Below are 24,401 nucleotides of genomic sequence, written 5' to 3' on the forward strand. Positions count from 1 at the left end.
TACCTAGGTGCGCGAAATTCACAAAAAGGCACCGGAACGCTCGACGGCCGATGGGACAAAAAAAAGGGCACGACTTCTTTTTAAAAAAGGGCACTTGTTCAGAAAAAAGGCACTTGTTAAAAAAGGGTACTCTTTGCATAATATGGGAGGGGAGCGCTGGTGAAGAAAGGGCATTTCGATGGAAAAGGGCAGTCTTTACAAATTTTTTTGGGCCCCCCCCCCCCCACCCCCTCTGGCTACGCCTATCAGGCTGTTTGTACAAATTTGAAAAATGGGAACAGAAATTGTAGAATACCGTATCGACAACACAGTTTGTTTATCTTGGCTTTATCCCCAACGAAAAAGAAAATGAAAATAAAACGTTGTTAACACAATGGAACACGCCTGGGTGTTGTCATAGTACAATTTAACGCGGCTGATCTGATGACCCATTTCATCATTATAGTTTCCCACTCGAATTCAAAACAATGGCTGAAGGTCACTTTCATTTTCCGTTTGCCAGGATCTTTTGTTTCCAGAACTGAAATTGTTTTTTTCATCATTATGCATCATTGTGTTGGAGTGAAGATATGGTTTAATTAAATTTTTGGCTTGAGGCCTAATGAGGGAGAAGCTTAATGTTGATGAGGCCATACGTATAATACACCGTATAGTTCATTTTCACCTGTGCCACTTGATGTATCAGAATGGACTTCATTTCTGTCAAACCGGTCTGACTTAGGTTTTCTACACAGAGTCTGCTTCACCTGTACTATAAAAAGTCTTTAACTGTGGACCCTCTTCTCATAGCATCTCACCTATATCATCAGAAAGGTGGCCACCAATTAGTAATTGCGTCACCGAGTCAGAAAGCACAGACTTGGATAGACTTGGCAAAACTTCTTCGACATCCGCCATTAAAATTATCAACAGAGAAGGAACCCTGTAGTGACACGCGGGACACAGTCATGACAAGACTCCGTATTGTTCTCATGATTCAACTGTTTCTGGACCTCGTTGTCCCTGTTCTCCACATCGTGGTAGCCTGTACCCGTTTCAACGATGACCAAAACTCCTTCATTGTCATGCTCACAATCCTCCTTATTGTCGTCACGTGGTCCCTCACCAACGGCACCTCTTGGTTGTTACTCCTGAGGCATCGCCGGGACTCCAACACCACCTCGGAAGACTCTGGGTTGGACTGGACAGGCCTGGCGTGCCACCTGCTGCAGTTAGGACCTCTCTGGAGGTTCGCTAAGGCTCTCTCCGGCTCGGCCTCCAGCCAGTTTGCCAATCTCATCCTCCTACATCTCATCCCTGTGTTTCTTCAAGACCTGCCTCTGTCTGTTCTCGATGTGTACCTCATGCTGACGACAAGGAGGGAGTTTTTCATCCTGGCGGTGAGTGCTAGCGCCTCCATCCTCTCCGCCTCCCTGATCCTCAGCTCTTACCGCGAGGAAGTGATACGTCTTACGAGGACGGCCAAGTCATCTTCTCGTGAAACAACCGAGACATCGCAAGACGGTGGTCTGGGCAAGATGGCGGATTTCCCCGCTCTTGGAATCTTCGGACAAGAGACCGAGAAGAAACCTGCTAGCTCTAACAGTGAAAAGAAAGAGCAAAATGGTTCTAATGATGCTTCTGCTCATATCCATGACAACCAAAGTGTCGGTGCATCTGAAGATACTCCAAAGTGCTCAAAGGGCAAGCTAACTCTGGAGAAACTAAATTCATTTCCATCTGAACAAAAAGTTGAACAAGAAAATAAGAACCACGCCCGCCACTGGATCCGTTTTGTATGGATGACAAGTCTCTTAGTCTCGCGCGTTGTCAGTTTAGCCTCTTTCACAGCTGTTAAACAGTGGATGTTCTTTGTGTTCGTAGCCGTGCAGTGGATTATTGTCCTAGTTGGTTTAAGAATCCAAGCCTACTTTCAAAATTGTCATAGTCGGGATTGTAAAGACAGACTTCGGGACGTCGCGACCTCGTACGCGTACATCTTCTGTTTTCTCAACTTGAAACCTGGGCACGCGCTGGCCATGAATGCTTTTTATCACACCATCATTCTCACAGAGAATGTTGGGTTGGTTGCCGCTTTCCTATGGAACTTTGATGGAGAGAAAGTCTACATGGTAGCCGTCACCGCAGTCGCCTTTTCGAGTTTCTTCGTTGCAATATTCTTGATCGTTGTTTTCTACTGTTTATTCAGTGAGCGTGCATATGTCCTCATCATTGAGAGATGTGCCTGCTGCATCTGGTGGAACAGTGAACGAAAGCGCAGAGCTGAGGCAAAAGTGGCTCGAAAAGCGGCTAGATTGGAGGCTAAGAAGGTCATGACCCAGTCCGGCACCCAGATCAGTGCCATGGCAACCCGCATTATCACCACGCTATCTCTGCTACCAAAGGGCCAACTGGAGCAAGAATCTCCGCTAGATACTCAAAACGTGCCGGATGTTGTTCGCGATAAATCTCGTCAGGAGATAGATCTCGCTCTCGAGGGCGTCTCGTTCCGCAGCAAAACGTTATCAACCCTGGGCCAAGATGAATCAACAACCAAAGGAGTATCCTTCGAAGTTGATGCCTTTAGTGAGAATCCCTCTTACACGATGGCCCATCATTACTCAGAAACCCCTGCACAAGACGAGCCAAGCCATTCATCCAATGAACTCAAATTACATTCAACAGCTCAAGACGCTATACCTCAAGACAAGCAAACCAGCGGCTTTCAACAACCACGTAAGATAAACATGACTCCTGCTCCTCTTTTCCTGCTCACGCCCCCAACTGTCTCCTCAAGATGCAAGGATGGCCATACCAATCAAGGATTCGAAACAGAGGTTACTGCCGAGGTTCACGAACAGCGCCCTCAACGCAGAGCAATGACACACCTGACTTTGCCGAGTCGAGGCACTGATGGCTCCCCCCTATCCATCAGAAATGAAACGTTAAGGAGATCATTTATATCATCGGTAGAATCGCAGCCACAGGAAACGGCGGAAACCTTTGATGAAATATTACTCGATGAAAAACTAGGTATCTGTGGATCTTGGGAGCAATCTGGCCAGGTATGACATTACGACATGCAAGCTCATTTGGATCATTGTTGAAAATTATTTTCAAGGTAGAAATGAGTAAACTCGTGGCAACAAAAGACAACAGGACAAAAGGTTTGCTGCCGCATGAAGCTTACATTTATAAAACAGATGCCTTGAAACACCATCCAATTGCATCGAGCATTGAAAATATGAATTATAAATTCAAAAAGGTCATACATTTTTAAATTTCATTAGTGTAAATATCTATACAAGAAGTAACAAAAAAGTATTTAAATCATCATTAAATACGCATCTAAATTTGTCTCAATTAATGTTTCAAACACTATAGAAAAACAATGTACATAAAAACACGCTTATAGGGGCCTAGTTGGAGATTTGTTATTTTTAGGATCTACTTTGTAGCATTTTTAAGACAGTCAGGGGTTAATAATGCGGGATATTTTGATCGAGTATTTTTTGCCTAATTAATGAGGGGAAAATATTATAAAGAAACAGGCTGAATATGCCCGGAATGCAGCTTGAACATCACGTGACGTGATAGTGTTTTCAGGCGTCAGTGTGCTCCTCTCGGTTCCCGCGAAGATGACGTCATACAGCGAGAGCGATGCGATATCCTGTGTGTGTGATGTGATGTCCTCGCGCGAGCGATCGCAGGCAGGGGGAGATGAACGTGAACGATGCGAGAAGATCAGCATACGGAATGATGGAGCAAACAGTGCGCAGTACGCGCGTGTTGCATTCATAGGCTACAGAAGGACACCGACACACACGCATACAACCTAAGACTTCATCATCGATGAGGGAAAATAATCATCATGGCGGAGACGACAACAGCGGAGTACAAGACGTCCTCGGGATAAGGCTTATCATGAGTTAAGATAAGATCTCCATATCGTTTGATCGTGGATTTATCCTGCTGCTGGGGGCTACGCAAGGTGTCTATGAGCCACTGAGACTGCCACCGAGCGCCCAGTGGTTTTTATCATTTCGCTGCTTCATCGTGTCGATGCTGCATGTCACAAGGTACACCAATATAGTATTACATGAGCATTGTGTAGACACACAATTAAATTCCTCGTCCCGCTAAGTGGGGTCTGTTGTTGTTCAGTTGGTTTTAGCCGTGTATAGCACGGAGTAATTATGACGTTAGTGTGATAATGTTTCCTCCTTTAAGCATTAGCATAATTCTTGTGTTGTGTGCATAGTAATTTTGGCGCGGACAAATTCGCGTGGGTTAAATGATTTTTTTTTGCATTTTCGTAAATGTCAAAAATTCAGAGTACAAACTGTCATTGTTTCATTGGCTTCCGTCGTTGATAATAATTGATATTTATAATCAAAATGTACGATCCATGTTTTTAAATGTCAAAATACTTGTTTTATTCAGGAATTATTTTCGAACAAGTAAATCAGGATTTAAATAATAATGTTACATTCCTGTTCTTCCTGTGTTGCCGGATTTTTTTATCTTAATTTATCATCAAACTTTTTGTGAGTTGTTTGATCGTTAAATCGAAAACATTGATGTTCAAACTTTTCCACTGAGCTTCACTGAAATAACATGGTAATTGAACCCTTGTTAGCATAAGAAAAGGAGAAACATAATATTAGTTTTATTAAAAAGTAAAGAATATTAAACCATCTTTCACATTAATTTGTGTAAATTAATTTATGTGAGGGAGCTGTGTTTAACTTAAACAAGGTTCACAAAATGTCATTCATCCGAAAAAGGATGCAGCTAGCCACAAGATAATGAGACAGAAAAATGATGAGACATCGACTATAAAATTCGTCATCAATTGGAATTCATTTTCCTAGAAATGTGTTTACCGAACGAGCAATTTTATTGTCCGTGTTTTACGAAAACTTTGTGTCAGTATGAAATCTTAAACATTTGAATTGAAATTCACAACATAAAAGTGTTTATGCAATGATAACTTGTAGCTGTTTTAGGTTAGATATTCTAAAAAAAAAAAGTGCGTGTGATTTAGGAATAATATTTGACACAACAAAATAATCAGCGAGAAATTAACCATATTGTTCGGAAAGTTCTCGTAAACGGTTAATCCAGATTTTGTTTATCAGGAAAGCCTTCGAACACATATACAAATATAGCACATGATAATTGAAAGGTGCATTATGATAATACGACATTAATGTTATAAGGAACTGTGGTGTGTCAACATTTTATCAGGCCACAAATGAATGGTGCTAGAAACGACTGGCTCCTGCGGTCAGGAACTCGCTCCGGTTTGTCAGTCAATGCGTGCCCATTGCCCCCGGCCGGACAGGAATAACGGGGGGCAATTTACACCGAATAATTCATTTTCCCCTTCGAGGCGCGAGAACATGTGGAGGAAAATTAATTAAAAGGGACCCCTCAGGTTGAGAAACCTCCTTCAACAGGACGGTAGGGAGACGAGAAGAGGAAGGCCTGGTTGTCATTTTATACATGATTTCCGATTGACATATTATGGCAAACATAATTTGTGAGGCGGGTACCGCTGGGAATAGCTTTGAATTTCCAATTTATTTTAATTTTGATTTTCATCCCAGTCTGATAAGTGTCCTTCCGGAAACTATCGATTGACCGGAACCGTCGCTATCATTAATTTTTTGTCAACATCAAGCGAAAGTGATCAAATGTTATTGCCGTTTGTAAATTGGTAATTTTTATTGATCAGGCCGCATTGTTACTTGGAAATGTTCCAGTTGAGTTGTCAAATTAGCGCTTACTTTCGACTCTGAGTTATGTCAGTTGCACAGTCTTAAATTCAAGCACACCTTGGTTTTTTTCTTTGACATGCAAGTGGCGGATCCAGCATTTACAGCGGAGGGGGTGGGGTTTCGGAAGGGGTGGTGGGCAAAATGGAGGCGAAACCCGAACATACAAGCGGGACATATATTTGCTGATGTGGGTGAAAATGTCAGTCTTTGAAGTCATTAATAACCAGTTGACAGCAGAAGAAACGGGGAAAAGAACACATATACCTCCTAAACAACAACATCAGCAACAGCAGCAACAGCAGCAGCAGCAGCAACAACAAACAACAAACAACAAACAACAACAACAACAACAACAACAACAACAACAACAACAACAACAACAACAACAACAACAACAACAACAACAACAACAACGTTAAAAATGGGGGCGTTGCCGGCTGTGCCCCCCCCCCCATCTGCTACTGTATGCCAAAAAATAACAGAAATTTGCCATCTGGATGGAGCACTGTTAAAATAATGTTCTTCACACCAGCCGAGCATAATGATGTGGCTTTCCTCGCCAGTCGAGTAGTCATAAAATATTCCAAGGTTGTGTAATAGACCCATAGGAATGCGGGAACGTAATGGACGTGCTTAATTGACTGATTGATTAAACATTTTGCAATTTGTTTAAAAGCAGGCGTTGTGCGGCGGTGTTGTGTGTTGAACACTGAACGATGGCGTCACACGAGAACGCTTTTGGTTGACGTTTGAGACATCCGGGTTTTTTTTTTTGTTGCAGTCAAAGTTACGGTGACATGTGATTGACCGATTGACTGAAACTCTTCTTGATAACAAAATGTTAATGTCTCATGCATGAATCATCATTCATTTTGCATGGTATTGTTAATTTTGAATATAAATTATAGAAGTTAGAAGTGTCAGGTCTTTTCCTCTTTTGTCTGAACTTTGATGTAAGCCAAAGGAGAATCCGGGGGCACTTTAAGACTTAAAATCATCTTCAAAAAACACTTGCTGAGTACCCCGTAAACATCCTCACCCCAAGAGGAAGGTAATGACTTTATGTAATACTTAGGAAAGCGCCCTAGGAGAACCAAAGGTGTACTTCGGGACTTAAAAACTGAGCGTTTCGCAAAGTGATGTCTTCGCCCTCTAGGGCCATGACACACGAGGTAATTTAAACCAAAGGCAACTTGTACTGGGCAATTAATATTCTCCAAGAACAGAACGAAAGGCAAAATGTAATTCCATGTAATGTTTTGGGGAATTTCCATCAAGGCATTAAATGTACCGGTCATGTAATTTGTTCTTTTGAGGGTGGCTTTATAGCTTGTGTAGTCTCTTTGGTTGCCTCCAAGTTGCCTGTGAAAATTGCCTCGTATAACTTGGCCTTAAGAGCAAGGTAAGACTTGATTTGCAATTTGATGGCTTATGCAAGGTTTCTGCGGATTCTGACCTCGCAACGACCCTCCATCTTGACTGTGTCATCATCATTGTGCATGATGAAGCATCAAGCATACGGACAAGAAGAGCATTGGTCACGACTGTGTGGCAAAAGCTCTTCATCCCAACTAACTCGTCTGCGAGCGTATCAGCTCGGAGACGATGACATGGCATAGCCCCAGGACGGGATTATACGAAATCGCTTGTGATTTTGGTACACCACAAGAAATATCATAATTTACACTCGTTGAAGGGTAGGCCTATTTCTGTCAGATGGACCATGAAAATATTAGGAGCTTACAAGCTAGTTTCCCCATGCAGCGTGAAATCCATTTATACACCTGTACGTTCGATTTTGTCTCAGGCTCGACTTGGTTTCACGCCGGATTACCTTCCAGCAGCAAGTTGAGCTCATTATTCTGTTAGGGGTTTGATTCGGTCTTTCAAGTTTTTGTTTCAGGCGTTCAAAATGACATTTGCGCGCAAATTTTGTCCAAACGGACGGTAGTTTTAATCGAACTGTCACAAAAAGCAGGCGCTGATCCAGAGGGGGGCTTTGGGGGTCAACCCCCCCCCCCAGCTCTGTCCCCCAAAAAAATTATCATACAAATTCCTAAAAAAATAAGTCAAACCCCCTCCCCCCCGACACCCCAAAAATATTATATAATGTCCGCCTGTTCAAAATACCGTACACCATTCTGTAATCTAGTGTTAATAATCGTCGAATCTGAACAGCGCCCCCTATTAAACTGTGGTAACCCCCCCCCCCAGTTTTTGAATTTTACGGAGGCCAAGTGCCTGTAGAAAAAAACCTGTGTACATTTTAAGATTGATGACCCCCCCTCCCTGCGAAAATTCCTGGATCCGCCCCTGAAAAGGTATAATGTTGTCATGACTATCTTTTAATTTAAGGAGCCGAAGTTGAAGATTTCTCCAAAAATATTCCCTACTTGTCAGTTCATAATCATGTGAACCTCTCATAATCTGATCTTGCATTAATACAATGTATTTTTTTTCTCCTGAATTGACGTCAAATTAAAGTTTTTGCTCCTTCCATGTTGAAATACTGATGGTGATTTTTCACCCGTGAAAATAATGTGCACTTTCCGTGACAGTGAAGGACAGACTGCTAAAAGCGTAATGAGTGTGATATTTGAAGTGCTCTCTCTATAACCGATGTAAGGGATTGCGATTTGGTACTGCTGAATTATTTTGCGATAGGTGTACCTGTTTTATTCATAGGACCATTACCTGCGGGATATCGATAATCTTTCGTTACTTACCTTTCTGTATAATGAATGCGAATTAAAAAGGCGTGGCTAAATTTTTCATCAAGGTTTCGTCACAATAATATCTCACAGCGGCTGCGTCAGTAATTTCTCAGCGACCTTGACATCAAGTTTCCAACGGAAACTGATAATTAATGCAGGTTGCCATGGCAGCGGCAGAGTCAATTTTTTTTGCGCGCTTTCAGTGTTAGCGTGTATAGGTATACACTACGGTATGTTTAATTTCCCGGTGAATAGTTCCGATGATTTATTGTTCAATTTTCCTTGAATTGGTATTTCTGAATCTGTTTTTGGTTGTGGAATTTCAATTCTAAACTGCACAGAGAAAAAAAAGAAGAAATTGAATTACTTTGTTCTTTACCATGACAGCCTGCTGCGGGCAGATAAAATAGGCTGTATCAACAACTGTGTGGGTCTGGTGCGGGGTGCATTGGATGCTAATCGATTCCCTTGAGGCGAGTAGGAGAATGCTTCAACCTCATCCATGCCATTTTAATCTTGATTTACCATAAGTCGTTTCCATTCCCCTATAGATTTTACCTACTGTATCGTATTTCCAGACTTCAAATCTAACAAAATCCTGCATATAGTCTCTCGTGACGTCGCATCATGATCATTTTAATTCCCAGAACTGAGTCTTATATTCAGCGTGAGTCATATGCAACACAATGCAATTTTTTTTCTTTCGAAAAACAACTGCTTGTTTTTCGTCTATTTTCTTTTCAACATTATGATTATTTTTTTTTTGACCGGGAAAATCCTTGGTGCTTTGTGATTGAGACCTGAAATTTGAGAATCTTTCGCGTCTTTATGAGGTCATCTTCGTGAGGCTGTCATCTTGTTGGTTTGTGTTGCCCGACAAATTGACGCTCCCGTTGCGAAGAGGAAACATGGAGCTTGAGCAAAAGAATTGGTCTTGTACGTATGTAGAGCCCATTAAGGTGCTGCGTCCCATGCTTTATTCATAACGGTGTTAACTCGCTGTACCGTACAAATTAAATTATGCAAGGGCGGTCCGTTTTACCAGTGGATCAAGACGTCTCTCATGAAAGACTTAAGTTGATTTGAATTGATGTGAGTAGAGAAAACAGAAGATGACAGCCTGCCCAAAATGTAGGTTTGTAAAATTTCTGACTAAGGACTATAAATTCTTTTTTCTGATCCCCTTTTAGTGTTGAAAATGCATGGGAAAATTGTAGTCCATATTAATACTAAACGTCTTGTCAACACAGTCATGCAGACGTGGTTCCAGATGGGGGGTTTGGGTCGACCCTTCCCCCTGGTCTGACACACCCACTCACACACACACACACACACAATTATAACAATTACTGCTCTGACACCAAAAAAAAAAATCAAAAAAATCTGACAGGCCTAAAATCCCCCCCCACTGCAAAAATTCCTGGATCCACCCCTGCCACATGGTGAGCATTGGCTGAGTAGGCCTATATTTCTGCTATATCACTGATTTGTTTACAATTTAGTTATGAAATCCGCTCAATGAGAAATACACCTTAGGTAGGCCAACAAATTGTTATTCTAGTCGTATTTTTCTCCATTCACCACTCTTATGGGTTGGCCTAAATTATTATGCAAGTAACAAAACATCAAATACCACGATTTTGCTTTGGTCATAAGGTCATGTTTGCCGAGCTAACAAAAGAGTACAAAACCAGCATGCATGCACCATTATGCACCATAGTTTGCTAAATAATTAAAAAATATGGAGAAGCTTAGTTCCTTAAATTGTTCGTCGATACAAGTACTCTGATAAATTAATGTGACTGATGACCTGAACGAGTGTCTTTGTTACCATGGCAGCGACATGACGGCTGATTGGACAGATCAAAGTTTAAAAGGAATCATCGTGGATACATATGAAAACGTTAAGCGATCCGTCATGCTGTTATAAATTGACTCAAAGTATTGATGGGCATTAATTAATTGAAGGTAATGAACAACAAACCAAGGGAATATGATTGTCAGTGGTGTTTATTTCAATGAAATATAAAATATTTTGATCAAAAATATACTACATAAGACCAGATTACTTTTAGTTATTTGATGAAGAACACATCTTAGGACTCAAACATGAACACGAGTAAATTCCGGGGGGAAAAAGATGCGTCAAAAGACCTCACACAATAATTCAAGAAGACGTACTTTCAGGAATCCACATCCGATGACGTCACCGCGTTGTTGCTGTGCAGAAGTCAACAACTTTTGAATGCAGAAACCCCTGTCGAAGCAAACGGCACACATAGAGTGGTGGACTTTGATGTCAAGATAATAAAATGCCTCAATCAAAAGGCTTTCTCAGTGAATGGTTTCCCGAGTCTTTGATAATGCAATGCACTGTAGGCGGGTACAGCTGTATAATTGATCCAGTTTCTGCTCCATGTCACAATATTACCGGTACTATGACATCTTGCATTGTGTAATGATTGGGTATTGGTTAGTATTACTTTTGATTGCTGATGTTGAATAACGTAACGATCAATTTATTATTCGTGGGATGTTTTGCGATCGACGATAGATTGGTGAGTAGATATTCAGTGGCTGAAACTATGAGCAACAATTTTATCTTAATAAAGGTTTGCAAATTATACCTGGCAGAGCAAAATGGCATCGGATACCTATTGCCCCGCGACATTTCGGACTTGTGTGGCGTCGGACTTATGAGGCAAAATTTCCGCCTCATAGGTCCGACGCCTCATAAGTCCGACGCCTTATAAGTCCGACAATGGACAAACGCTGTTTCGGCCTTATGAGGCGTCGGAGCTACTATGTGGCGTCGGACTTATGCGGCGTCGGACCTATGAGGCAGAATTTATGCCTCATAAGTCCGACGCGTCAGGTCCGACGCCTCCTAAGTCCGAAATTTCGGACTTATGAGGCGTTTGACTTATGAGCGGACCCCGATGCGGGTATACATGGTGTCAGGATCAAGTATAATTCTCATGTTATTTTGTGATCAACGAGTAGGTGTTAAGATAGATTGGTAAACGATGAGAAGAATAATTATGTTTAGTAGTTCCATTTGCACTAATTTAACTTGAAGAGGGCTAAATTGCTAATTCCTGGCAGAATGAAATAGCGTCCGCTACCTTTAAGGTGAACTGAGTCGTACGTGTACCCGGTGAGATCACGGAGGCAGGATCGAGAGTAATCAAGCAAACGAGACTCTTGATTAGCTCTCCGCGTATATAATGCAAGAGAACGAGGTGAAAGCCGTATGCCATAACGATGTGTGCACGCTAGAGGCAATTACATGTTGAAACCAGACAGTTTCAGCTGTACTGTTACTCAGACGATGACGTTACCATAGCGCTCACCTGTATTTACCTGTGTATGATAAGACATCAGCCTACAGTCATGGGAAAACTGCAAAACTAGGCACCAAGCCAGACACGTCTTCAAAAAAAATCTTAAGTGGTCCCAAACTCCGCACCGATACTGAACCCTGAGGGTTTCCCAACAATGTATCTGCCACTCCCTGGTGCCTTTCCGTTTTGCCATGGCTATGATAATGTTCCACACCGCATGATGTATTCTGCAATAGGAAACATTTAACAGACATGTAATTTATGTACGACAAAACCAGACATTCAGCCAAAGCCATCTTCAAAATTCTTGGTCCTTCCTCCATGGTATCTCCAGATCAAGCCCACCCTAACAACCCACGTGTAATACTGACCAGCTTATACTACCCATCAATCTCTACAATATAATTCCTCCCTGATAACTTGCATATGCATACTGTGCAATCATTGATAATGGATTTGGCATGTCATGTGTGTGTGTGCCGTCCAAACTGCATGTGTAACTCATCATCGTTGCAAGTGTATCCTATTAAATTTCTGGTTTCATTTACAGACGAAGTATGCGACAAACGTACTACATCGGTAATACAAGTAAGCGAGACAACAGCACGACAAGGCTGCATGTGGTCATGTGATTTCACGAGCGAGCAGGAATAGGCGTGCCAATCGTCGAGGAAAGCAATCTGGACGTCTGCAAGCCTTCAGTTCACCTGAACAACCGCACCGATGCTGTTAGACGTGGAAATCACGCGGGATGCACTTGTTAATGAACCTCGCACATCACCCAAACCCATTAGCGAGTCATGAAATGATCGGAGCCATTTTGAGTATGTAACATTAAAGAGTCGTCGGGTCATATCCAAGTTGAATATCAAATCAGTCAACATTCTCTTTAATTGTCTTCTGTTGTTATAAAAAAAACCTTAAAGCCTCACCACAAAAGGGCTATAATGATCATGTGACCCATACTTCGATCAAGTCTCGCTCGTTCCAACTTTCCCGGTCTATAATTCAACATATTGCCCCGGAATAGGCACTCTGAAAATTACCTATAGCTGGACTATTTTCAGCACAATCTTTACTTGATGATTATCTTTGAAGGTGCTGGGTATGTAAGAAAACAGGCCATGGGATGACGTGATGTCTCTGTTTTCAGTCCCATAACTCAAAGCATTTGTAAATGTCTCGAACGCGGGTCGACAGCCTGGAAGTCTACCATACAGCGAACATGTGGCGAGCACTTGGGTTACTCTGCACACATATGATTCGAGAGATCGATGTGACTGCATTCATCAACCGAAATCTATCAACGATGAAGCTTAATTGTGACGTATGCAAGGCTTCACTTCAGTGATTCTCCATTAAGTTGCATACAATCTTCCAAGCAAACGTCATTGAGCTGAACAGATAGTGTGTGTCTTGCAGAGCATCACGCATTTCTTCTGAGGAGGCAGTAATTTTGGAGGATAACTATACCGTCATGTCTATTACACGAGACAGGTCTAGCTCCCGGACGTCTAGTTTACCAGATCCCATGGCGATCATTAGTCAGCGCGCCAAATCCAAACGCGTCATCGTCAATGTCGGGGGTGTCCGGCACGAGGTAAGGAGAGCCATTTATTTGTGAGATTTTAAACCAATTCTCGTGCGATCCTAAAAATCAAAATCGCAATAGACTCGTACCAATGTCGGGTCATCAAGCATTAATAAGTGAAACATTAATAATGAAACAGAGAGGAAAATATGAATAATGAAATGAGGATGCGTGAATTTGTGTTCATCTATTGAAAAATGCATGTCATGTCGTGCGTAACTGCTGCTTCACTCAATGAGATGACACCTTGGAAAAAGATGTGCGTTGCTTGATGAACCAGTCGCTAACAAACAGTGCAACATTGTGAGGTGAGCTGCTGCAGGGCCTTCATGCAAATAAAACGCCAATGGAGAGGAGACACGAAATCTTTTGCACCATCTTTCTAAACCTTTAGATCAAAAGGACTTAACATAAACTAAGTCTCTCTTGATTTTTTTGTGCAGGTGATGTGGCGTACTCTTAATCGTCTCCCGCGCTCCCGTCTTGGCCGGCTTCGAGACTGCACCACCCACGAGACCATCATGGCCATCTGCGACGACTACGTCTTCCTAGACAACGAGTACTTCTTCGATCGACATCCAGCCTCCTTCAACTCCATCCTGAACTTCTACCGCACTGGCAAGCTTCACCTGATCGAAGGAATGTGCCCGATCTCCTTCTCCAACGACCTGCAATACTGGGGCATCGACGAGCTCTACTTGGAGTCTTGCTGCCAGCACAAGTACCACCACAAGAAGGAACAGCTCCTTGAGGAAGAGAAGAGGATAGCAGAGAGTCTCAGGGAGAACTACCAGGAGACGTTTGGTACCGGTTGCTGGACCAAGAAGAGGATGAAACTCTGGGATCTTATGGAGAAACCAAACTCATCCAAAGCTGCCCGGGTAAGATTCTTTCACAATACGTAGGAAATTTTACAAGATAGTAAACTTTAAAAGAAAGTAAAGCTGCAGTGTTTGATTCATAAACATCGCTGCTGAAATTTTAACACCAGTAGTATTTAATTTGATGTTTACAAAAACTGTTCACTGAAATGTGCTACAGTATACTGCTCGTAATCAATGAATTATGGGCAAACGCAACTAAAACGGGAATTACGCATACCAAAACCAAGACATCATGTAATCTAATATAAAGACAGTTTTACTGGGTCCGTCAAGCTGAATATGTTCTCTCAAGTCTGGAAAACAGTAGTAGATTACTTAAACCTTGTTTAAGTACATCTCAATCACTTGTTTGTAGATTACTTGAGGACTGATATTCCTTATTGTCTGAAATCTTCAAGCGCCCCTCGACAATAGGGTCAGCAGCCTTAAACCGAATATCTAGGTAAAATGAATGATCCCTTTATGTTTTCTTTGCATGTGAGGATGATCTATAGCTTTTGAAGTCTTTCTGAAAATTCCAACATAAGATTATTTTTTTTAGCGCGGACTTCAAGAGAAGGTTGAAAATGAAAACTGCACCCTTGTAATTTGTAGTCATCGCTGTGGGTTATATGACGTCTGTATAATGTTGTCAGAATATTGCCATGAAATATTCATGGCGCGTTCCAGGACCTCGCAGCTATAGCGCTGCCGGGCTGGGGCTGTCTTTACTACAGCGTTGTTGCGGGGGAAATGCGGGGAATATATGCCACCTTTTTGGCGCGAACTCGTGATGCGATATTCGGTCGCGCCTTGCTTCGATGGGCGTGAACATACACGGCTATGGTCATTGCTTTCTTGACGCCACGGTGCGATGGCATGTGGCATTTTTTCTGGGGGCCTTCTCAAGGTGATGGAGTCGTCAGGTCGAACTTAACTTAATTACAAAAAGAGCAGAGTTTCAATTCCGAATGCTTTCGCGATTTTCAATCAAGAGAATGAGAAAGGCAACGCGGCTAACCTTTAACTGAAATTCAACTGCAGGTTAAATTCAAAGTGTTCAAATTGTCATATGGCAGTTCAAACTCTCTTTTTAAAGAATCCAATAGCACATCGGTGCATTGGGTATTTATCTTCAAAACTCAATTCAAGGTAGGCCCATAAGCATAAGCATCATGCAAAAAAGATTCCAACACAACACAATCATCATTCGAAGTACATGTATATATTTACTCACAGTGAAGTATAGCTTGAATATTATACCCTTGTACATGCAGTTGCAACATTCTTAGACATCAGACAAAATTTTATCCGGGTAATGAGTAACACACTCATGTTTCTCTGTATCTTGTCTTCTCAGGTTAAAAAAAGACATCTGTATCTTTGTATTCCAGCACTTAATGCCTCTTTATAGCAAGGCATTTTTTAAGTCTTAGGCTAAGGGTGCCATTTTGGCATTTAACGCAGGCTTTCGAAGAATGCACGATGATCAACAGTCCAAAACTGGCAGTCGTAAACGACAATAATTTCCGGTACTTCCACATCAATAATTTGTCGGGAGCTGGTTCACACCAGTCGGAGGCGATTGCTTGTAGCAAGCGGAGACGAAATTTCGATCTCCGTCCCAAATTTGGTAAGACTGATGACAGGTTGCCCCAAAGCAGGGTGTCCTTTGAAAGGTCGCAAAATGTGTCGAGGGGAAATTGGCGCTCGTATTTTTGTTCCTGTGATGTAAGCAGAGCCGTTATGGGTGTAACACGAACATAATCCTATAGCTATCGAAAATTCGAGAGGTTTATTAGTCTTTTTTTGTCTCAAACAATGTAAGAGGTGTGCATATTACACTAAAGGGAACAAAGTGCACGTCTGCTTACGTCTATTTACGTTTTGACCCGGAAAAAGTCAGGTCAAACGTGGATTACGGGCCAAATCTATACCAGGACTTTTTTGAGTGTAATATTCATTACGGTACGGATTTTTATTAGAAAAGTTATTCACAAACCATTTTTGTTTTAAATAGGGGGCCTACACCGAACTTCAAAATTAAATATGTCATTCCAGCTCTTGTTCGTTTGTGTATGTGGGCATTTCTTTGGCGATAGCGTGTACACTGAGTCTATAAACGTAAGCGAAGTTGTTGTTTTTTTCCCCGGAGATTTACAGGTGCAGGATAATGAATGATAATTACCTATGTAAAAATCGATGTCAGGCGCTTGGTGTAACCTTGCTCCACGTGCTTTACCCGTATGCATCGGGATCCGGCAGAGCTCAAGAACAAATTGACTGACATCGCCGATGAGTTTTTTGCAGTAGCTGTGTGTCCCTGTTTGTAATTCTAATTGACATTTCCCACTGAGAATAGTTCCAGGAAAAAATTGGAACACGATTTTTGTGTGTGGGCTTACACAAGTGGCACTCGTGTACGCACGCGGATCGGGCACTCTTCCTTCGATTCCGTTGGTATATTTTAGGTGCCGATAATCCGTGGAGACATATTCCGTTCGTCGGCGATTGTTGACCTACAAAATATCGACAAGCAGAGGACAGAAAGAGCGACGGACTAAATCTAGGTCAAGCACATACAACAAATCTCTTTATTCAGAGAACTCGTGTAAAAAATAATTATGTCTATCAAAGTAAAACCTAAGGCAGTGTATACTTGACCGTATTCCCAAATGTAAGTTATAGTTTAGAAATTGATGCAGTAATTAACATGTTTTATTATTGGATAAAATCATTGGAACAGTTGGTATCAGAATAAATTCGGAGAAAGGGATATTATGTCAGGGACACCACCTCTGGGCGATATTTGTCGTCAACTCATTTTTTCCCCGAAAAATGAATCATTGAGCAAAAAGAATTTTAATTTCCGACTGCCATGAAGATGAATCAATGAAAAACGTATAGTTATATGCACAATACTAAAAGATTTGCTTCTACCACGAGAATTTAAAATTACATGTTGCAAATTTTAATACGATAGATTTATAAATGAGACCCTGACAATATTCTGAACGTTGGACAAATTTGTTCTTGTGCGTCAGTGTTCATTTTTTTTCTGACTAAGTGAAGTCTCATCGGCGTCTCAAGATGTATGATGCTTATACCGACTCTGTATAATTTTCCTCCTAGCTGACTCTTTTTTATTCCGCCGTCTGATCAATCACGTGACTTGTAGTCATGATCTCGCCGACAGGGCTCGGCTATTATATTATTGGTGTCTACTCTTATGCGAAAGGATTGTCAGAAGCCTGACATTAATGTGATTTGTACTCGAGGATATTGTCATGCATTGTGAACTATCAAAAATGATTCCAAAAGTTGGTATCAATGTTCCAGTCGTTTTTCACACCTGTGTCACTTAAAGTTAATGTTCAACATTTCCTTTTGCTGTAATTTTGCTGTAATCAGAAATGGACAGAATTGGGACTAAAGTTATAGCAAATATTGTACACGCTGACCTGTTTAAAGTTTTGTGTTCATTGATGCTGGAAAAATTAAGGAAAAAAAGTGCTGTTCTTGTCGTCTGGTTCCGTGTCCGTACTGAGACGAAAAAGAGTAATTTATAGACGTCAGAAAATTCTCAGGTCAGGGAACTAGACTAGCTGGCTTGCACCCGTTCACGGATGTGTAGCCGACTGGAAACAATTTTTTTTTTTTTTTTTTTTATGTTTGCAAATGCTGTACATTATACTTTTAAAGCTATTTTTTTAAATAGAATTGGAAAAATGTTATCATGGAAAATAGTCAAATTCACTCTCGATGTTCAGTAGCCACACCGCAGGTGCTATGAAGGGATGTAAGGAATGATCAAGATGGGAATTTACATCATTGTTAGACATTTGATACCGACGCGTGCTTGAGACATGTCTCGAGATGATCGATTATTAATGTGCTGCATTAAAGGGTGGACTGCGAGTGAAAAACATGCACGAGTGGTCCTTGGCCTCGATTCAAGCCGTCGTTGGGGATTTAAGCAATCTGCTAGAATTTTCTTCTCTCTGTAATGCCAACTGTACAGATGCAGTACTGTAGGAAACATATTTACCACATTTCTGTTTTGAAGTTTATAATTGCTTGCAAAATACAAATGGCATAGAACACCTTACAGTTTGTTTCCATTCGTCTGTTTCACTATAAAAAAAAGAAGGTTAATTTAAATAAAGAAACAGTTTTATAGAATCCCACAGCTTACTCGAACTTTCAGAAAAGAGAGACGAATACCACCTTTCTTGATTCCAAAAGAGAGGATACATTTAAGTGTTTTTTGTTTACGATAGATGGTGATTTTAAAAATCAAAGTATAAGGCCAACAAAAAAAATAGTCGGTCTCTGGTCAGACCGAAGTTCCGGAATTGATGCGGCGACGCGGGTTTTTTTTTTTTTTTTGGTGGCTTTTTTTTTTCAAGCTTGTATTGTACAGACAAGGTGGGTACTTTTTTGTTTTTTTTGTGTCCTCATTATACATTGTGTCCTCCATAATTTGCCTTGGTGCCCTTTATCATTTGCCTTGGTGCAATTTCCCCATTCCTTGGTGCTCCTTGGTACAAAAATTTGAGGAAGCGCGGCAATAGAGGGCGCTGTTGTAGCTTCCGTGTTAATTTGAATAAAAAAAGGTTGACGCGCATGATTAAAATCGACCAGAGACCGAGTATTTTTTTGGGTCCTAACGGTGGCTTTTAAATTCTTGATAAACAAGCATGCTGAGCATCTATTGAGTTTGAAATTTTCTCTCTCTCTCTCTTGTTTACAGGTGGTTGCAGTCTTATCCATTCTGTTTATCATCTTGTCAACAATCGCCTTGTCACTAAATACTATGGAGACCTTCAAACCCCAAACCGAAGATCTCAAGCTTCGTGATGCAGACAACGAATCCTTGGCGTTGGTAGAGAGCGTCTGCATCGCATGGTTCACCCTTGAGTACCTCCTTCGTCTCATCTCAGCACCCAATAAATGGAAGTTTTTCAAGGGCCCTCTTAACATCATCGACCTATTGGCCATCTTGCCCTACTACATCACGCTGTTTCTCACGGAGTCTCGCGAGAGCGTGATGCAGTTCCAGAACGTGCGCCGAGTGGTGCAGATTTTCCGGATCATGCGCATTATGCGGATCTTGAAGCTGGCCAGACACTCGACTGGCCTCCAGTCCCTCGGTTACACAATGAAGCGCAGCTACAAAGAACTGGGTTTGCTCATCCTCTTCCTAGCCATTGGGATTTTGCTGTTCTCAAGTTTAGCGTACTTTGCCGAAAAAGATGTCCAGAAGTCCAAGTTTAAGAGCATACCCGAGTCTTTCTGGTGGGCAGCCATTACAATGACTACAGTAGGATATGGCGACATTTACCCCACTACTCTGCTGGGTAAAGTGATAGGGTCCGTCTGTTGTGTGTGCGGTGTACTTTTCATTGCCCTGCCCATTCCCATCATCGTAAACAACTTCTCCGAGTATTACCGAGAGCAGGAACGGCAGGAGAAGACGATGAAGCAAAGGGAGGCGTTAGATAAGGCCAAGATGAACGGTAGCCTTGTCAGCCTTAATATCAGAGATGTCTGCCTCGATATGGTAGATGTCATGGATGACACTGCGCATGTGCTGAAAGGCTCCTTCAAGGGTAGCGTGCATTCTCATTCTAGTCCACACCGAAGCATCGGTCACGAGGAGACTTACAGCAACGCATCAGTGGATCTAGGAGCAATGGGGATGGATCAGCAGTCTCGACCGACGGGGGACTACAAGGATGTCCTACCTCCACCCTACAGGTGTGGTCTTGGTGAGCGTCCAACCACTCCACGAGATCGCACCTGTAGCTCTACCACATACACAGACCACGCCAACAAGCAGAGTTCCAGTAGCTTAGCTTCTGATGCCTTCCCGGAGACGGGGCAGACGGAGCGGCCAAAGGTATACCGAGCTATTGGTCGGATGGGACTCATCGTCGGCCACTCTGGGGTTGGAATAGGTGGTCGGGAAGTAGATGACTGTGAGCATTCGAGAAATAGTGTGAAAAAGTCCAGAGAGAGTGAGGATGTACCATCTTACGTTGATGCGCCGTCTACAGGGTTGTTTGGAACTCTTGGAGAGAAAGCCGGGAGGAGGGGAGGCAAGGTACCAACGAAGAGGAGTGTATCTGGCATCTCTGATCGGGAGGATGATCCATTGCGTTCCCCGCCCCACTATACTACGGCAGAAATAAATCAGCCTCTGGAGAGAGAGGCCGCACCGCATGAGCAGAGCCGCTCACGAGGTGGTACCTCACCAAACGATGCAGAAGATGCGAATGAAACTCAACCACTTCTTGGATCGTATCATCCAGCAACAGACGGTGATGGCGCCCAACCAGCCGAGGGTCGTGACAGAGATTCCCCGCAAGGTATAGGAATATCTGCGGAAGATCAGGTCATCGTTCAAAAACTTGACGACGGCTTCACCACAACGTGGACCAAAGCTGGAGCTCAGAGTCCGCAGAGGGAACAGGTGGCCCCTCCGGGAAAGCGATCCAGAGATAAACCCATCAAACCTGTCCTCAAGAATCCTCCCAACTCTAGCGACGAGAGATCATTGGAGCACCCGTCCCTAAGTCGCAAGTCGAGTTCTGGCGACAGTCAGGCTTCACCAAGTAACGTCCGCAAGCGCGTGACCATCGAAGACGACAGGCGTAGCGTAACGTCTACAGACTCTGAGGCACTAGCGGACAATACACCCCAGCCCCGACTGTCCAAGAAACCTGCCAGCAAATGGAAACCCCGAAAATTTAAACAGAAACCTTCTGTGATCCTATCGGGTATCGGAAACCTGACCAGTGGACTCCGAATCGGACATGGAAAGTCGGGTCAGAGGAAAACCGGGTCTGGAGACACCGAGAAACATTACAATCGGACCAGTGATAGCGGTACCTCCGATAGTGGTACCACCCCACCACCAAACTCCAAAAGTACCAAGGGGAAGGGTAGAAGCATAAAATTGCGCACTCTAGCGTTTAAGCCGCCACAGTCTCCAAAGCAGCGCTCCGATACGGCCGCAGTGGATCCAAGATCAATCAAGGATGTATATGACAGCGATTCACAACCCCAACACTCGCCGTCTGTCCAGTTCAGTTTACCGAGTTCGGGTAACTTCGAGGACACCCCGTCACACACCGGTCAATCCAGGCAAAGTAGTGAGAACGAACATTTCATTTTCCCTCCTCTCATCCAGGCGTTTCCTGGAGACGAAGACGCGTCGTCACCGCCCACCAGGAGCCCCCTTGGCTACTCCCCGCCTGCCACGAAGCAGTCACACGACACGTACGATATGTCATCGGGTTCGAGCTCCCCCGTCTCCCGGAAATCGCCCTTGATTATTGGGAATGGGGTAGAACCAGCTCCCATCCAATCGCCGAGTTACGATGACGCGTCGAGAGAGATCACTGTCATAACAGGTGCTGGCCCCAAACCTACAACCCCTGGCTCGAGCCCTATATCAATTAACCATGTAGATCGCGGGACACACCATTAAACTTGTGTGTGCATTCCCAAGTAAAACTTCGACTGAACAATTATAATCAATCTCATCAAACTACTTGATCCATTATACCAAGAGCGGTTTCATTATTGAATTCACATAGCTGTTTAAACCGTCAGGAATCAGACATACGTCTTATTTATAGTCACTATACATATTTTTACTCGTATGTGATATTTGTGACATCTCATGTAAAAGGTGACAACAGAATGTCGAAACAATTAGTCTTAAACGCCCCCAGTAGACTCAATATTTTCCCTTGATAGCAATGTGTGATTAGCTCATTTGTTGTTCTAAGGACATAAGATATATTAAAGTGTTTGTAAACTGCAGGTGCAACTAATTTTGCCCGTAGCACTGACTTGATTTTTATAAATGCTTGAAAAGTACGCATAAAGGGCACCTGGCATTTGGCGAACACCTTATCCAAATACATACTAATTTTGAATTTAACTGATTATACAAATCGGAATTTTCTTTTTACTTTCATAGTAGCGGCCCTGTTTGAAAAAAAGTGATTTGTAATATGTCTCGGATTGCAGGGTTTGATGGCTGCTGTGCAGCAACGCAAAAAAAAAGAAGAAAAATAATGGAATTACATTCCAGTCACCTTTGAGAGTTTGTTACAATATCTAAAAACAGATTCGTTCAGTCGGAGATTTAAATTGCTGAACGATGCTTTCACAGTGTCAAGCATTCCACAACAATGTGCACTTTGAAACTAAATACTGTGACCAAGCCCCAAATGGATCATTCAGATTTTTTTCAACCTCGTGTCCATGCAATCTAGGTGCAAAAAACAAGCACAGAGACCGTGTAGTCCAGGTTGATTCTGTCTTATAGTGGATGTCAAGCTTTCGGAGGCTTTCTTAAATCGTGGTAGAAGCAAATTATGATATTAACTTGCACCTATTTCATTAAAGGGAAATGGATATGAAAAAACGCTAAGCTGAAACTTTCCTGTTCGTAATTTACAGATTTGAACAATATGATGTACTCGACTTCACATTTTGAGATCTTAAACTCTTATAAGTATTCCAAGAAGGTTTAATGTCTACTCCTTTCGTCATAAAGAGTTTCAAATCATCTTGAATATGTAAAATAAAATAAAAAGATTCGCTCCTTCAACTTTCATCTTTCTCTAGCCGTAAAGCATTTAAGGCATCTCGATCTAAAATTTCACAAATCTTCGCAGGTGGAGTTTTCTTCTCTTGTTCGTAGATGTTTTCCAGCAGGTAAGAAGGACAATAAATGATTTTTCAGCAATGTGTAGAACTCTTGAAAATACTGTATTCTAGTCTATCCCCTGACCAAAATATGCTAAGTGTGTTTTAAACATTACCGTAGCCTTTGTCACAATATTGGACATAGCCAAGTCACAAGATGTCGTCTGCGAACTAAGTCTTTCAGCACCTAAATATTTGCCCATTTATTAAATATTATAAAATGATGTGCTAATTACATTGTTCAAGGTACAACTGTTTAGCATTTTGATCAAAGTTTATTTACGCAAACGATGGACAAGCTTGACCATTTTTAGATATGAAAACGCAGAAAAAACACGTATGTTCATGTTTTCCGGGCCAAATTACGCCATCTATCTATGAAAATGCAATAAAGAACTTTGTCATGTGTCAATTCAAACCTTGGTACAAGTGATAAAAATGTTAGCAGGTGTTTTGTACCCAATTATAATTAACGCCTATGGCTACGCCCATGAAAGTCAAACTGAACTAATGTACAAATCTCTTTCCTACATCTGTAATCATATTTATCATGAAACAATGATCGTTGCTATATTTAATCTCAGGTCAAGTCTCGATTGTAATTAAGGAATTCTTTATAATAGTATTTGACATTTTAATACTTGTAAAAATGTATGTAACAATTATCCAAACCATTCATATTTATATATGTAAATGAATGTAACTTCTGATTTTCTTTTCCAACATTGTATACTAAAACAATATCGTTAATGTAATCAGATAAACATAATTATAAATACACAGTGCATGGCCAAGAACTACCAAGTGATTGTATAGCAAGCCTCCCTTCTTGGCTAAAATAAACGAGGTCGTGGTTGGCATCGTCAACGTATATGAACTTTAAGGAAAGATTATGAAGTGATAGTTGTTTAATCGTTCGAAAGAGGGCGTTATATTCCACAATTATATATTTTTGTTGTATCCTCACCTATTGCGTTGATAGATTCTTGCTCGTCTTTGTCTGGCTTGATTTACAGTTCAGTAACTCGATCGGTCCCATTTTTCGGACATCTGGCGAAAATGTCTCCTTTCCAGGCTTAGACCACTTCAGCGTGCAGGCTGAGAATAAGTGATGCTTAGCGGAGGGTCGACGAACTGTCTTGTTTTTTGGGTTTTTTTACCAAATCTTTTGAAACTCTTCACTACCATAATTATTTCTGGCTCTCCTTCTCTGCGTTTTCTTTGTCTATGTCGCGTTTGTCTGGCTCGCTTTTGTTAGCTCACTTAATTGTCTTGTTCACGTGTGTTCGGATTGATTTTGTGTGGCGTGATTGAAAGTTCGGTAACCCGGTCCAATTCGAGCACCTGGCGCGAATTTCCTGGTCCCTGATTGGTCTGATGCCGCGTCTTTAGACCAGGTC

The 24,401-nt window shown here is 42.0% G+C and overlaps 1 protein-coding gene across 1 annotated transcript; it reads left to right on the top strand.

The window, feature by feature from the left end:
- The first annotated feature begins 3,103 nt into the window (after positions 1 to 3,103).
- LOC119729089 (potassium voltage-gated channel subfamily B member 1-like) lies at positions 3,104 to 23,967 on the top strand. The gene is made up of 4 exons (XM_038201594.1): positions 3,104 to 4,058; positions 12,371 to 13,420; positions 13,855 to 14,292; positions 19,028 to 23,967. Exons 2-4 carry the CDS (start codon positions 13,298 to 13,300, stop codon positions 21,767 to 21,769), a joined length of 3,303 nt encoding a protein of 1,100 aa, XP_038057522.1. The 5' UTR covers positions 3,104 to 4,058; positions 12,371 to 13,297; the 3' UTR covers positions 21,770 to 23,967.
- The last annotated feature ends 434 nt before the right edge of the window (positions 23,968 to 24,401 follow it).

The sequence above is a fragment of the Patiria miniata genome, unplaced genomic scaffold (genome assembly GCF_015706575.1).
Source record: "Patiria miniata isolate m_02_andy unplaced genomic scaffold, ASM1570657v1 HiC_scaffold_20, whole genome shotgun sequence".
Taxonomy (NCBI): domain Eukaryota; kingdom Metazoa; phylum Echinodermata; class Asteroidea; order Valvatida; family Asterinidae; genus Patiria; species Patiria miniata.